The sequence below is a fragment of the Gadus morhua genome, chromosome 12, assembly GCF_902167405.1.
Source record: "Gadus morhua chromosome 12, gadMor3.0, whole genome shotgun sequence".
In the NCBI taxonomy this organism is placed as follows: Eukaryota; Metazoa; Chordata; class Actinopteri; order Gadiformes; family Gadidae; genus Gadus; species Gadus morhua.
In genome coordinates, this window is record NC_044059.1 from 7,052,905 (window position 1) to 7,069,450 (window position 16,546).

At 50.7% G+C, this 16,546-nt stretch overlaps 1 protein-coding gene across 3 annotated transcripts in view; it reads left to right on the plus strand.

Annotated features, from left to right (window-relative positions):
* ttll7 (tubulin tyrosine ligase-like family, member 7) overlaps positions 1 to 12,763 on the plus strand; it is a 79,842-nt gene extending 67,079 nt beyond the window's left edge. The window contains exons 20-23 of one of the 3 annotated variants that reach the window (XM_030373280.1): positions 5,708 to 5,881; positions 7,150 to 7,295; positions 11,492 to 11,597; positions 12,261 to 12,763. In XM_030373280.1, the coding sequence (XP_030229140.1) occupies positions 5,708 to 5,881; positions 7,150 to 7,295; positions 11,492 to 11,574 (403 nt within the window). In that variant the 3' untranslated portion in view covers positions 11,575 to 11,597; positions 12,261 to 12,763. The remainder of the gene's footprint in view (positions 1 to 5,707; positions 5,882 to 7,149; positions 7,296 to 11,491; positions 11,598 to 12,260) is intronic. The other 2 variants (XM_030373282.1, XM_030373281.1) reach the window with 2 other exon arrangements.
* The last annotated feature ends 3,783 nt before the right edge of the window (positions 12,764 to 16,546 follow it).

Here is a 16,546-nt window from a genome sequence, read left to right on the forward strand (position 1 = left end):
GAGCTGGGGCAGGGGCAGGGGCAGGGGCTGGGGCAGGGGCTGGGGCAGGGGCTGGGGCAGGGGCTGGGGCAGGGGCTGGGGCTGGGGCAGGGGCGGGCACGGGGAAGGGCGGGGGGTTGGTGGTAATGGGAGTGGGTATGGATGTTAATTAGGGCTGTAACGATACGCGTATCAAACCGAAAATCGCGATACTCAAAGCCACGAACCTGTCTCGCGGTGTGAGAAGGCAGAAGCGCGATACGCCCTTTCTAACTCTGCGGTCAAATTGTCCGATTGAAATTTGCTAATAATTTGTCTAAATAATAGTCTGCTGACAGCGCCCCCTCCTATCGATGCCGTAAGTATGCGACTGCAATCCTCCGTGGCTACGGAGGATCGCATTTCTCCACAGCCGTCGAAGTGCTCATATGCGATATGAACGACATTTATCCAGAGGGGGCCTGTGTGATCCTGTCTCTAGTGTTTTGTGTGATTTGACTGGCAGTTTGTCTGCTTATAGGTCGGAATGAAGCGGCCACCGATTATTGACAGGATGGGTACTTTATTCTACCGGACTCGTTCGCTTCTTCACTAGACACACGCGCTACCGCTCGCTCTCCTCGCTCGTCCACTCACTCGCTGACGTCACTCACACACGCATACGCACATTGCCATTCTGGCGCACACACATATGCTACTCGTAACGCCTCGTTATTGCGACGTTCATGACATTCAGGTTTTTCTCCATCTATTGAAAGTTAGGCTATTAAACATGTTGCATTCTATACGGCCTGAGTATGTCATTATTTAAGCTACATAGCCTAATAAGAAGTGCTAATAAGGATATTTGACTAAACCAACCAAACAGTTGAAAAAAGCATCCTCCCATACGTTATTTCTTTATTCATTTAGCTATACTTTAATAGTATTCTTTCTGTTCAAATCTGTTCAGTGTTCCAAATTATTTGTTATTAAATGTTACATTAAGTTAATTGGTATATAAGTGTTGTTTAAATAAAATGCTTTTTAAATTTCAAAATATCGTGGGATGTATCGAACCGTGGGTCAAAAATCGTGATACAAACCGAATCGTGAGTTTGTGTATCGTTACAGCCCTAATGTTAATGTATGAATATATTTTTTTGGATTCCATCCCCACTAGTGTGGGACTGCTTCCCCCCCCTCCCATTGAGTTGACTTGAGTTGGTTTGCTTTACCATAATCCTGGATGGGTATGGTAACTACGACACTACCTGCACCCCACCATGGGCTCTCTGTCCGTTGTGGTGGTGGGTGAGGGGTATGGATGTTAATATATGAAAATATTTGTTTGATTCCACCCCCACTAGAGTGAATCCATCATCTAGGACCCCCCCATTGAGTTCACTTGAGTTGGTTTGTTTTTCCATAATCGTGGATGGATGTGGTTACTATGTCACCACCAACCCCCCTCCATGGGCTGCTACACCCGCTGGGTTTTATATATTTTATTTGTCGTTGTTTTTTTCTTTTTCTTTAATTGCCGCCTAAAGAGAGCAGGCAACTGGTGTTTGCTGGTGGTCATCAGAAGTTTCTCGGTGAATGTGTTCTCTGGCTCTCCGTTGCAGCAGTGTGGGCAGTGTTTTCTGTCTAAGGGGGCTTTAGAGAGCGGCTTCCGAGACATCAGTCAACGCCCTGGTGCAGGGGGGGGGGGGGGGGGGGGGGGGGAAATGAATAAAACACTAAAGCTCAGAGCATCTGCTGCTGGATTCCACATTTTTTTTTATTTTCCATAAAAGTCCTATTTCAGAATTTGACAGAACAAGCATATTCCGGGATTGATGCAGATGGCTTTAATATTTATACGAGCAAAAGGACATGGAGTGCGTACACCTGCTGTAATAGGGTTCTGGCGGGCCCGGGAATCAGGGACGGGAAATAGATGAAATTACCGGTACATGCTCACTTGACATGCTTCCCATTGTCTATTCTTTGATCAGGGGCGGCTTGGATTCCTCCCTCAAAGTCTACAGCCCATCATCACATTATCCGGGGGAAATAAATAAAGCCATAATTTTACTGAGGCGGCACAGTGCGTACCCTGGACAGACGTGCCCGTTCCCCCCTGCAGACCCAGTAGGGCGGAGTGCGTGGGTTTCCGTTTAAATACCACACGCTACCAAACAGTTATGAGCCCGGAACGGGGGGGGGGGGGGGGGGGGGGGGGCAGCGGTTGATTGTTATCCGGGCTGACGGGTGGTGTTTGGATGCACGAGTTGATGTGACATTGATCAGATTCACAGCGGAGGTTGTGTGGTTTGACCACAGATCACGATGGTCTCCAAGGACGGGACGGGGTTAGTTAGGGTGTGTGTTTCTGTGTATGTGTATGTGTGTGTGTGTGTGTGTGTGTGTGTGTGTGTGTGTGTGGGCGGGCGAGTATGATTCATACGATCGGATAAACCGAAGGACGCCGGTGAAGTGAGGTCTCCGGTAATCACGATCAATTTGTAAACACACACACCATTTAATTTTACTTTCTGGGGGGGGTTTCGACGGGAATTGCCCGATAGCCAAAACACTTCTCAAAGTGTTTTGGGGATTTTGAAAAAGTGTTTGAAGATTTAATCAAAATAGTTTGGCTGTTACAGTAATCTTGGCATCAGATCATTTAACTTCTTCCTCTATATAATCCGATACCAACTTTCCTGATTACGTTGCAGAAGGGATTTTTTGATCACGCGTGTAAGAGCACTGATTGAATATGCGTGTTTATGCAAAATATCACGCAACAAACCTGCCGTCGAAACCAATGCATGCCACTCACCTCTGTTTAGATGTTTGAGTGAAGGGGCATTTAGCTGCGATTTCCTGGATTAAGAAACACATCAACAAACAGAAGAGAGACAGAATGACCCACTGTAACGACAGGCAGGCAGTGTGACAGACAGACAGACAAGAAGGCAGACAGACCGAGCGTGCAGACAGACATTCAGAAATACCCGCAGACAGACAAGCTAGGCAGACAGGCGGGCAGGCACACAGACAAACAATAACCTGGATAAGCTTTCTAACAGACAAAAAAGACCCAGCTGCACTACACGTTTTTTTAAGGTTTTTTTCTCTCCTCAAGAGCTCTGTGGGGATTAAAGCAACATGTGTGTCTCTCTGTGGAAGGGAAATAGTGGAAAATAAGGCCCCCAGATCTCGCCGGTTGATCAGGGTGTTTTTTAAGAGATGAGAGGGGGAGAGAGAAAGAGAGAGATAGAGAGAGAGAGAGAGAGGGCGACAGGAAGGTGTGGAATCGGAGTGGGAACAGAGATAGGGACGGGATTCTCCGTACTTCTCTGGCGCTTTGAAGGTTTCCTGTGGTTTTCGTGTGATGTGACGGAAAGTGGCATTCCAAGAAGTGACTCATCTCTCCCTATCGTGCCTCTCTCTAAGTTATACACACGCGCGCGCACACACACACACACACACACACACACACGCACACCCCTTCAAAATGAACCCACTGCTTTCCAAACGGGGAAGTAGTTGGCATATCCAGCTAAAGCCGTTTGAATTTAGAGGCAGGGAAACTCGGCTGGGGCCACATGAGGTAATTCTAAAATACTCGCACCCACTAGTCAACACCTGCAATGCCGCGACAGACGCACACAAAAACACTTGCAAAACCCTGCACGTATGTTTTCCAGTACACACTCGATGGTTGTACAAAGTCATGCAGACAGGGTTGGAGTAGAAAGCGCCCTTCCTGTCTGAAGCCAGTGTCTGAGCTTTTCAGCTGTTCAGTGCACCCCATCCAACCGCCTGCCCCCCCTCCCCCTCCGTCCCCACAAAGAGGCTTTATCGGAGTTGACTGCAGATGCTGCTGTACATCCACACTACTCATCGCCTCTGCCCATTCCATAAGGGGAGGGATGGAGAGAGAGGTTTATCGATGGAATTGAAGAAGACAAAGAGCGCCAGAGAGAGAGCGTGTGGGAGAGAGGAGGGGGGGGGGGGAGAGAGAGAGGCATCTATAAAGACGCGATGATCAGAAGGGAAAGGGGGCACGGGGTAGGATTCGGAGATGACACGGAGAAATGCATAGATGGAAAAAATGAGGCATTGTGATTTTGTGAAAAGAAACCGGAGGAAGAGATTGAAGATTGATGATGGATGGAAGGGCTGGATGCCGCTCTCTCCACCCAGGGAACATAACCACGTCAGGTGGCTCAGGCACGGGGGTACGGGGGAGGCAGGGGGGGGGGGGGGGGGGGGGCTTCCGTTCTGGGGCCTGCGTAGGGATTAGCCTAGCCTAGCCCCCAGACGTCTCCACCCCCAGCGTGTGGTGCGCAACCAGGCTGCTTTTGTGTTATCACAGCAGGCTCTGTGAGGAACCAGGGGATCTGGTGATCAAACAGTGCCCCCCCCTACTAGCAAGACGGACCGCACGGGGGGTCGGGGGGGGGGGGGGGGGGGGGGGGTCTGCATTACGCTATTGATATAGAAGATATTGAAGCAAGTACGCACCTCGAAGAAAAGAAGCCCACAACCTCGCCCCCCCCCCCCCCCCCCCCCCCCCCCCCCCGCAAACACCACCATGCGCTTCCTCTCCCCCCGCCACATCCCCCTTTTGTTTGATATTTTATCTGAGGGGGGGCTTAACAACAATCAGAACCCCCTGGTGGCTATTGTGGGCGACGACTTAGTGTGGGAGAATGGACCGGCTCGCTTTTGAACCACACTAAGACGAGCCCCCCCCCCCGCCCGCCCTCCTCGCCTGCCGGGGAGTGAAAGGGTACAGACATCAGGCGCACCCCCCAGGGCGCTGGGCTCAGTTGCAGGAGTTGTCTCCCAGCAGGGGGGGCATGTCCGGCGTGGTAAAGACGGTTAACTGTACTCGTTTCATCCCCGCAGCCTTTTGTCCTTTGTCTCGAACGCCTTTGCATCGTTTTGTCCTACGTTTATGTGTCTGTGTCTGGGCGTGTGTGTGTGTGTGGATAAGTGTGTGTGTGTGTGTGTATAAGTGTGTCGGCCCCCTCTGCGCTTTGATAGCACTTACTGTATCCTGATATACATGAGTGCATTCCAAGCTGTGCGTGTATATGTGTGTGATTGGGGGAGAATGTGTGAGTGTTTTTGCTCCTTTGAAAGAAATCAGTGTATGGAATAGTGAATTGCGAGCTCGATGTGTATAACATAATGCCCTCTTTTCTGTTTTTATCCATGTGTGTTTGTGTGTGTGTTTGTGTGTGCGTCTGTGCCCTCTGAACAAAATATGTTGATAACATTGTCCCACCTGTGTGTGTGTGTGTGTGTGTGTGTGTGTGTGTGTGTGTGTGTGTGTGTGTGTGTGTGTGTGTGTGTGTGTGTGTGTGTGTGTGTGTGTGTGTGTGTGTGTGTGTGTGTGTGTGTTTGTGTGTGTGTTTGTGTGTGCTTCTGTACCCTCTGAACAAAATATGTTTATAACCTTGTCCCACCTGTGCGTCTGTGTTTTGTGTGTGTGTTTGTGCGTTAGTGTGTATGTCTACGGAACCAGCTATGTTTGTAACATTGTCCCACCTGTGTGTCTGTGTATGTATTTGTGTCTGGCTGTGTGTGTGTGCGTCTGCGTGTGTGTGCATGCGTGCCTGCGTGCATGTGTGTGTGTATATATGCGCGTTTGTGTCTGTGCCTAATGAACAAGCTATGTTTGTAACATTGTCCCACGTCCGGTGTGTGTGTGTGTGTGTGTGTGTGTGTGTGTGTGTGTCCTCCTCAGCTCGTCCTGGGAGTCGGTGTTCAGCAAGAGCAGCGAGGTGGTGTCCCCTCAGGAGCTGTTGTGCTGCCGCCGGGTGGTGCAGCTTTGCAGAGACTGCCTGCTGGTCGTCTACAAGTTTGTCTCCGAGTCCCGGGGCTCCATGAGCGGCCTCAGCCCGGAGTGGGACGACACCAGGTGAGGAGGCCTCCCCCACACACCCTCCTCCCACACCCACCCAGAAACACCAAAGCCCTGGGTCGTCCCCAAAACATAAAGAAACGGGCAAGAAACGTGTGTTTGTTTTGGTCTATTTTGTCTTTCCTTGTTTCGGTTTTTTTAAGTGTTTTTGCTTTGCTGCCGTCAGACGTTCTTTCTTTCAGCGTTAAGGGGAGCGCAGACACGGAGCGATCCCGGGCACGTCCCCCAATGCAGGGGGGGCGGGGGGGCGGGGGGGGGGAACAGAGAGCATTGGTGAGAGGTCCAGCCTCCAGCGTTGTTTAACGGGTTCACATCCCGGCGCCACAGACAGAGAGACCCTGGGAGGTTGTGCCTGTGAACAGGGATGTTTCTGAACGACCAAACGCCTTCATCCTTACTCATCACAGAGAGAGGCGACTCCCCTTCAAAGAGAACCTAAAACACCTTGAAAATACAAAATAAAAGGAAAAAAAACCTGTTAGAATTGTGTAAAGTTCATTCATAGCAGCGGACAGGGAGGTTTGAAGTGAGTGAACTTTTGAAAGCGTCGCATGCTGTGAGGCTGGGAGAGGGGGGGGGGGGGCGGGGGGGGGGGGGGGGGGGGCAGTCGGGGGTCCGGGGGGTATATAGGAGAAGGGATGGAGAGCGCCGTTAACAGGAAATAATGGCCCACAGATTAGTGCTCAGGTTAGCCCAGCCCCTACCCCCCCCCCCCCGAGGCCTGCTTAATTCAATTAGAGCCCAGATGAGCCTGCGCCACAAATGACCTTATGAGAGAGACCGAGACCAAGGCAGAGAGCTCCTATTTTTTTTTATTTTTTTTTTATCCTGGGGCCTCGCTTTACATGATTCATAACCCCTGCGCATATTTTAACGCGCTATCACTTTGCGCCAGAGAGAGAGAGAGAGGGAGAGAGGATCCGGCGAATGGAAGCAAAGAAATTGGTGTAGAAAGAAGAGGATTTTGTGTTTATACCACGGGACATCAGGCACGAAGTGCAAATGGGGTTTGGACATATCTAAGATCTCTCCCCTGAACGCCGTATCGTCTGAGTTAGGATTTAAGTGGATTTAAGTGTGTCGGTTATTTAGGCAATTTACGAGCTGATTTAAAAGCCGGCAATAACTCAGTCAAGAGCAACAACACACCGGTCGGCTCACGGATGACTCCGTCTAGAGTGTCGCTTTGGTGTGTGTTTCTCCTTATTTATCCCCCTCTGTGTGTGTGTGTGTGTCTGTGTCTATATATGTCCTCTGTACAAAAGCTTGCCATTGGCTGCTGGACCAGCCTCTGCCCATGGCTCCGCCCCCGCCCATGGCTCCGCCCCCGCCCATGACTCCGCCGTCGCTGCCGCTGCTGCCAGCGCTTCCTCCTCCACTTCCTCCTCCGTCACTTCGCCCCGCGACGCAGGTCTCCGCTTGGTTTAGTTGTTCCGCTAAACCCCCCCCCCCCTTCCTCCCGTTCTCCCTCGTTAACGGCAACCCCCCCCGCCCTCCCCCACACCACCACCACCACCAGCGCCCTCCCACACCCACCACCATCGCTGCACACCCACCCTCCCCCCACCCCTTCCTCTCGCCATTCACCGCTTTCTGCTGCTGCTTTCACCGCACTTCGGCGCCATGAACAGCCATGGCGCCTGGCTGCCTGCTTGCGCCCGAATGACTTGTCGCTCGGACCGCACAACAGTCGAATATGACCTCCTCCCCCCCCTTCTCCCCCCCACACCTCCACCTCCACCCCCAAACCCCCCCCCCCCCCCCCACCGTTGGCCTTTTTAAATAAGCTATGGTTGGACCTGCTGCTATACCAACAAGGAGGAGCTGACACCAACCATTGGTATTTAAAGCCCATCTCGTGGATGTGGAGGGACCGGGGAGGCAAAGGAGGCTTGGGAAGGAGGCCAGATCCACACTGTTTGGTGGAACACACTGCTTCTGCGAATGCTGCCATTCCCGGTGGGGGACGACGACTTTGATCGTCACCTGCTCACCAGTCACTCTTCCGCCATGACATAACATGTATGCGCCCGACAAAGGGTGGATGCCTGTGTGCGCATCGCGCCATCTGCCTTGCGGTCTTGCCTCGTCACACACGTTTGGTTGAAGCGAATGGCCCTCGGCGTCGAGAGCCAAACCGTCAAAAGTCTGCGCTCTGCACGCGGTCCCCCTGCGAAGCCGCCCAGACGCGCTCTCTCTTCCTGCCCCTGGATGAGGCGGTTTCGACGGAACCCGCTGCTCCACTCTGAAACAGGCATCGCATGCCGGGGAATGCCTGCATAGCAACCCCCCCCCCCCGCCCCCCGCCACCATTTGCTGATGGTATTTGGTCGAACACGATTTGTCTGCGAGGGGTGTGTGTGTGTGTGGCTGGGTATTAGGATGTCTTTGCACGCACACACACTCATGCAGAGTAAATGCCTGTCATCTTGTTGTTCCTCCGTGATTCACACCCTACTCTCCCCAAGCTGTTTTCTCAGCCCCAGTGTAGCGGGCCTCGGTAATCAGTCAACTTTCTCCTTGCGTTAAATCTGTAATTAGCAGTGCGCATACAAATCACAGATTGTATTATCAGGATTATCATCAGCTAATTAACATGTTAAACATCACTCCGTTTTGGCTATTCTGCCATGGGCAGCGTGCAGTTCACACACACGCACACGCACGCACATGCGAACCAACACACACACACACACACACACACACACACACACACACACACACACACACACACACACACACACACACACACACACACACATACTGTAGACCAACAGTCTCCTGACATGCATTCTCATCAGCATGTCAAAAAAAAGTTACTCGAGGCTGTAATGAAATTGACCTAAGGATGTCTCTCGTACTGTTACTTCTGGTTCCTGTTCGCCCCCATGCGACTAAGAAGGTAAAAATAGAAGGCGGCCAATTATTATGTAAAAAATCCAGTTAAAACCAGTCCAGGTGTTTCCAGGCCACACTATACACCCATGCATTACACACAATCAGTGAAGGTGACGCGCCACATATTCCTGAAGGAAAGCAACAAATACACACTGCCCCCAAATGGATACCACAGGTGCAGAAATAGTACCACGCAAACCAGGCTAATGGGAGAGAGTACATCCTCCCATTGTGTTCGTCTGAATGAGCATTTGTGGAAATCCAGCCGGTTTCAAAGAGACTTTGCCTTACCGTGTACATTCGGCTGCCACAATATCACGCCGGAATGAATGCAAACCTTTTGCCTCTCTTTTTACCGCACATTAGAGTTCAAGTGCTCCGATCCTCGCATTCATGGGGACCACATGTCGCCCATATGTTTCTCAAGCCTCCTCCAGCTCGCTAGAGGGCCTTCGTTTACCGGCATGTCAACATCCCCAAGAGTCTGACAACAGGAGGAGCTTGGAGGCTGTGTGGGCATGAAGTGACCAACTTACCATCCACCGATTCCAGCCACTAACCCTTCTTCACCACACATGCGGCGACTAACCACAATTGAGTTAATTTTCCCCCGTAATGACGAAAGTTTTACATCCAGTTAACTTTCATGTGTCAGAACACCCCGTTGAGATAATTAGGGTTAATTGGGGTGTTCAGCTGTTCTCGGCCTACAGATAACCTCCGCGCCTTTGAGTTCCACTCGGTGTCTGATTGCGTCAGCTCTCGTCTCTCTCTCTCTCTCTCTCCGGTCGCTCTCGTCCTTGGTTGATAACGCCGCGTTTTTCCCAGTGTTTTTTTTCCCCTCCTTTCTCTCCTCTCTCTCTCTCTCTCTCTCTCTCTGGCTAATTCACTGTGGCAGACGGACGCCCTTTCATGAAGGACTGTGGAGAGGGGAGGCTGTGAAGGTCTGCCAGTGGGAGCGGCGGGCGGGGGGTTTGCATACGTAGGGGTTGCATGTTTTGTACATGTAATGAATGGCGAAAGAGGAGGAAGGGGGTGGTGGGTTGGGGGGGGGGGGGGGGGGGGGGGGTGGCTCTCCTCTGTTCTTCATCTTCTCCTTCTCCTTCTGCCGTCCACGGTGGGATGGGATGCGAGAAGGACCCACGAGGAGGCCCTCCTCTCCCCGGGCTGTGAGGCGCGCGTCTCCTCGGCCAGATCTTCTGCCTGATCAAAAGCGGGCTGGAACCTGGAAGGGCCGTGGACGAGGGTCCAATTAAATGCAGCCCGCTGGGACAGACGGACGTGAGAGGCCTCCGCAAGCTCTCAACGACCACCACCACCACCACCAACTGTCACATTAAATGTATATATATATATATATATATATATATATATATATATATATATACGCGCGTAATAAGTAATTTTTCCAAAGTTTATTGCGATAGGTTCTCTAAAGATCAGGCTCATCCCTTAATGCATGCTCAAGGTTTGAGTTTTCGCTCTTCACCGAGATATCTCATCCCAAAGGCCAGAGTATTGAGTGGGAAAAACCACCAGGGAGTTTGTTGCTGTTCCTGGACGGAAGCATTCTCGCCTTCTCATCCAAGGTCAAGGTTTGGGAGATGGGCCAATGGGGGGAGAACTAGCACTAGGGCCGTGATATATTCATTCGGGACACTCCAGAAACCGAAATCCCGGCACGCTGGTGTACACAAACTTTGCTGCATTTCCAAATCGGTGCACTTCTGAGGTCTGCTGGTTCTCGCACATCCCCGGCTTATTGTGGAGCAGGTTTTGGCAAGGTGTATCCTCTAGCCTCCGTCCTCTTCTCCTCGGCTGGAGTGGTCGGGTCTTGGAAGTCACCGCCGTTGGACAGTGCACTGTGCAACACTTGTTCGCCGAGTTCATCCGCAGCTGAGAAGCATGTGCTTGACAAGCCAACCACGGCCCACTCGAAGCAATTTCAAGGACATTGTCATTGAACTAAATGAAGTTAATTTGAGACTCTCCTAACTCTCCTGGGTGCCTTCCTGTGTTGAAGCAGATGCCCTTAGCGACAGACTTTTTCTTTCTTTTTTTTTTTTTTTGCCTGAACATTTAGAAGAGGCCGCTCTGCTAATTTGTCTAAGAGCCGTTTCACCCGGAAAGCAGGGTTGTCAGAGAGAAGTGCGCTATCTCCTCACCGGCTTCAAAGAAGATATCATTTTCAGACTCGGTAATACTTTGCCCCTCGTGGCTTCCCTTTCCATTAGATTGTCACGTCGATAGAGTCCATTTATGTTTGACTGATTATACTTGTCTTGGTTTTTGGAGGGTTCACGTGACAATAATTATTCCCCCAAAAAAAAAGAAAAAGGGGGCACGAGTGTCGCCGAGTTTAGCGCCCACTAAAACTAAACAGCCCCAGCCAGAAACCTCGGGGTCCACGTCGCCGTAGCAACCTGCCCATCCCCAAGAATGCCGCCGGCACGTCTCACGAATGATCGCTTTTTTCCTTTTCTTATTCTGTGGTCGCACGTCGCTCTTCACGGTGCCTCATAACCATGCCGAGCCAAGACCATTCCTATCTAACATCTAACAGTGATCTGACAACCCCCCTGTCTCCGGCGCCATCCAGCCCCCATGCTGGAGGAACGCGAGACGGGGGGGCCACGCAAGCGCAGGCCCCCCCTCCTCCTCTGCTCAAAGCTCACTCCATTTCCAACCTGCCGTTGGTCTCATTCACAGGTACTGGAACGCTGTTAGCCGGAGCTGCCTCACTGCTCTGTCTAGGTGGAAGGTGTCATAGGAAAGTCTTAGACCGGTACTGACGTCTGTGCCGCCCGAATGATAGGTGAGGAATCTCATGTTCACGGTTCAGCCGAGAGAAAAAAAGTAATGAAAAAGGGGCAAAGTTGAAAGTTCAGCAACATTTCTGCTTTAAAAAATTCTGTCACCTGGCAAACTTCAAGCAGGCAAACTTTTTGTGTATCATATGATGTATTCTATAAATATATAGGCATATGTATATTTTATATTAAAATATATAATATGTACTAATACATTTATAGAAATATATAGAAATGTACGTATACATTCATATATCTATATATCTCTAGCTATATCTAGATATAGCTAGAGATATAGATAGATGCATCTCATTGTAAGCAACTTACAATATCATCAATTCAGTTATTGTCACTGTTGTACGCTGTATGCATGAAAGTCAATAAATGAATATAAAGAAAAAGCATGACCACTTTACCTTTATCAAAGTTTTACCTGCAATGACCCTGAACCGGGACAAAGACCAAATATCCCTTAAGTCCAAAAAAAAATGAACTACGGGTTCAGGAAAAAACCTGTCCCCGGCGCCCCCGGGTAAATGTTCCCTGTGGCTAACCCCCGTGTTTTTCAGGTCTAATCTCTTCATTATGTTCATCCTGTCTCCGACCTGCGCGCCCTCCCCCGCCCTCTTCCCCCCCCTCCACCCCACCACCTCCGTCCTTCTGTGCAGGTATCCGGTGCCAGTACCCTCCCAGTTCATCGTCAAGTGGCCCACCTCCAGGCCTGGCCGCCCGTCCTCGGCCGCCGCCCCACCACACACTCGCAGCCTCCTGGCTCCCAGGACGGCCCAGTCGTGAGGTCACCGCGGCCAGCCTCCCCTCGCCCCCCAGAACCCCCCGGAAAGCACCCAGAACCCCGTGCCCCCTCCCCCCTGACCGTCACCTCCCGCCCTCCCCCTTCCGCCCGCCGACCTCGCCCCCCGCCTTTGACCTTCACCTCGCCAAATCGCCACGACAACCGCGACTCCAGGTTGGGATCACAGATTGGAGGGGGGTGGGGGCTTATGGTGGACTCAACCGGACCTTGGCCGTGCCCCTGCGCTCCCCTGTGGTGGACCGACTGAGGTCGGAGCATATGTGATGGATCAGGAGATCGGATTTAGTTCGGCCCCTCCCTTCCTCCTCCTCCTCCTCCTTGTCCTCCTCCTCTTCCTCCACCTCTTCCGCCTCTTCCTCCCCCCCCCCCCCCCCCCCCTCCCCCACTCCCCCGTCCCCTTCCTGCTTCACCCCCCCCCCCCCCCCCCCCCCCGCCCTGCCTTGTGCAGAACCTTATCTTCCAGCACCTCCTTTTGTTGAGACGGGAGCCACGAGGTTTCGTGTGGTTGTAACTGCTGTATTATAGATCTGCTCCCGGTGCAGTTACAATGTATTGTACTGTCCGGAGAAAGAATAACACTAAATGCTAAAACCATGCAAGGGCAACTTATTTATGTATTTATTTTTTGCTAATTTATTTCCGTTGTGCAGGGAATGCTGATACAGAATGCAGATTATGACATTTTATTATTAATGATAATAAGCCTTTTTTAAGTGGATGTAAAAGCAACAAAAAAATGAAAACAAAGTGCTTATTTTGCCGGTTAAGAGAAATTATTTTGACTTTGCTGTATGAGTTTACTTTATTTCACAGATTATGATAGATATGTTTTTAAATGTTATAACAAGTCACTTTATTTGTTGGGTTTTTAACCTTTTTTTACGTACACTACGGGAGCCTGAGGACATTGTCTCTCTTTGAATGTTGAATGCCTTTTGAATCTTCTAATATGTTAACTCTGAGGCGCGGGGCGCGACAGACCGCACAGGCGTGTTTTAGATTGTCAGTTAAAGTGGACCGGGCCTACCCAGCTTCCTAGTAAAACACGGTGTTTGAACGGTGTAATGCGCAGCTCACCAAGTCTGAAAAAAAAAAAACGAAAAAAGAAAAACACTCCGCTCTAATGACACACCCGGAGGCCCGATTTCCCGCAGCCGGGGTTGCAAGAATGGGCGGGAAATTGGGCCCAATCTGGCAACACTTACGGAAGGGCGTGTTGTCGGATGCGGGGTATGGAGGACGTTCGCTCAGAGGAGCGTGTGTTTAAAGTATGGTCCTTTGCTTTTTCTTTTGCATGCATAGAGTCTGTCACCGAACGCTAGTCACTATTAGAGAACGCCACCACGTGAAACGAGAAAAGTACTTGAATTGTTGTGATGCCATGAAAAAAAACAAAAAAACACGTGTCTTTATTATTTCAGCGGCCGCACTAACCGACGAATTCAAAAAAGCCTGCTCGGTTTTCATAGTTTCGTCGGAGCGGTGTTTCTGTGTCGCACATGGATTGTGAAGGGACATGAAAGGATGGTGAACACGCTTTGATGGTCCATCTACTGTGTTGTTACTGTTACTGCGGTGCTTTTTAACCCCAGGACCCACAGCCAACTCCAGCTTCAGCGGCTGGGTTCTGTCCTCCACCCCCCCCCCCCCCCCCCCCCATCCCTCCAGGTCTTTCCCAGTGCGGAGACCAGTGCCAGGGCAAAACAGAGATGTGCCAATGCTACAATAGTACACATGACACCACGTGTTTGATTGGGTTTTTTCAAACGTGTGACTTCACCATAGGACCTCAGTTTAGAGTTTTAATGTAAGTAGGCAGGGGAAAAGAAACCACAGTATGCTATGTTTAGATTAGAGGATTCTGTTAACTGCATATTAATATGACGGGTTAAAAGGGATTTTAGAGGTGCTAGACTACCATTGGTTTGTGTCCATTTAATGTACTTAAGTGAAGATTTTTGTGCTAAGAGTAAGGTTAGTATTCACAATACTATCATTAAAAATGCCAAATGTTTTATTTTGCCCGATTTTCATGTTATGCAAGTTCTTTTATCCATTGGAGATATTAGATATTTTTTATTTTACATAGCAATAAAATAGTTTAACACATGCATTATATACTTTGTGTCAGTGTGATGAAGAACAACGTTTAAATCTGTTCTTTCGGGAACATTCCGTTTCTTGCCTAATTAAATCATTAATTATTGCTTAATACAGAATTCAGATTCCGGTTTCTGCTCACTTCATTTTTCATCTATAATTAAGCAATAATGAATCATATCGTTTGGCGAGAAACAGTATAAACATGTGTATATAAACAATGTTTGATCCGCATGAATCGAAGCTAGTGGAGTCTATCTGGATGCAGCCATGCTGGGTGTGGATCGTGGTCTGCCTCCCTGATCCATCACCTGCCACCGCGACCAGACCATGCGATCATGTTCCGTCTTGACCCCAGAGTCGGCCCTTGTTTGTGTGTTTGTATCTGTGTATGTGTGTGTGTGTGTGTGTGTGTGTTGATGTGTGTGAGTGTGTGTATGTGTTGCCTGTTTTGTGTGTGTGCATTTATGTGTTTGGGGTCGGGCACCAACACCAGCTCCCAATGCAGTTTGGTTTTTATTTAGACTCCTCACCGTAGTGGAGCGACCCCCTTCGCTGTGACCTTTTACCCCCTGGCTACTTCCATCCTCCATCTCCTCATCCCTCTCTCTCCCCCCCCCCCCCCTCTCTCTCTCTCTCTCTCTCTCTCTCTCTCTCTCTCTCTCTCTCTCTCTCTCTCTCTCTCTCTCTCTCTCTCCCCCCTCTCTCTTCCTTGCTCCTCATCCCTCTTTCCCTCTCTCTAGTTCTCTCTCCCCCTCCCCCTCCCCCTCTGTCAGTGGGAGAAGACAGAGGGCGTGACCTTAAGGGCCCCAGTGTGGCTCGCCGTTGGCCCTGGCCCCTCAGCCAGCCTCTGGACGATGTGCAGGGGGGGGGGGGGGGGTGTTGGGGCGTAGTGGATGGATGGGCGGTTGGGGTGGGGAGGGGGTTGGGGGGGGGGGGGGGCTGACAGCTTGGCACGCCGACCCCGCCTTGCTGTCCAAAAATATCTCTCCTGGGCACAATGGGACTGTTCTGTTCTGTCCTGACCTCTCTCCACGCTCACCACCCTCCACCACCACCACCACCACCACCTCCTCCTCCTCCACCCCTAGCTTCCAATCCCTCTATCCCTCTCCCCCTTACCTGTCCAGAGTAGCCAGGCAGCTCTTGCAGCCAGAGTCCAAGCACAATCCCCACAGATGACCCAGTTTTTTCAGGGACCTAAGCCATCCGCCTTGGCTTGTTTAGTGTGTGTGTGTGTGTGTGTGTGTGTGTGTGTGTGTGTGTGTGTGTGTGTGTGTGTGTGTGTGTGGGAAAACTAAATCAGCACAGGGCAGCGTGAGCGGTGGATGGTTCAGATGAGATAAGGCAGCCTGACGCGTGGGCATCCACACACACACACACACACACACAGACACACATACTTGCATGCGCACACACGCACCACACACACACAAGTGCAGTCACACTTTCATTCGCAAACATTCACTCATACACACACAAACACTCACAAACATGCAAACCCCCACACTCTCACTTACAAACAACCACGCAAACACACACACACACTAGGGATAAAAAAAGCTCTAGAGATGGCAGCGCTTCAAAAAAAACATGTTTTTTAGTTGTTATTTTTCTACTCTTAATCCACCATTTGAAACGTCGGGGAGGACAAGTGGACAGTGATTTGCATTGTAATTACGCCCCTGCTTAAAACGAGAGCACTGCCACCAACCCAACCTGGCACCCGCAGACAGTCACATTCACTCTGGCCTCCTCTACTTCAACGCACCTGTGACGGTTAACCGCCATCACGCACCACAACGAGTCGAGAGAATCGTTCCGCTGTTCCACCGTTCCGCGGCCACGCCGGAAACTGCAATACAGTGCGGCTCGCGAGTTCAACAGCCGGCTCGTGAATCTCGAGACGGGAGACGCTAACCCACTATGGCGAACAGCAGGGCCAAACCTATACTCTATGGCGGGGGGGAATTTCCCTACATATGTTTACAGTTTGACGCATTGTATTTTAATTCGATCCGGAGCCGGCAGAGTCGCGTG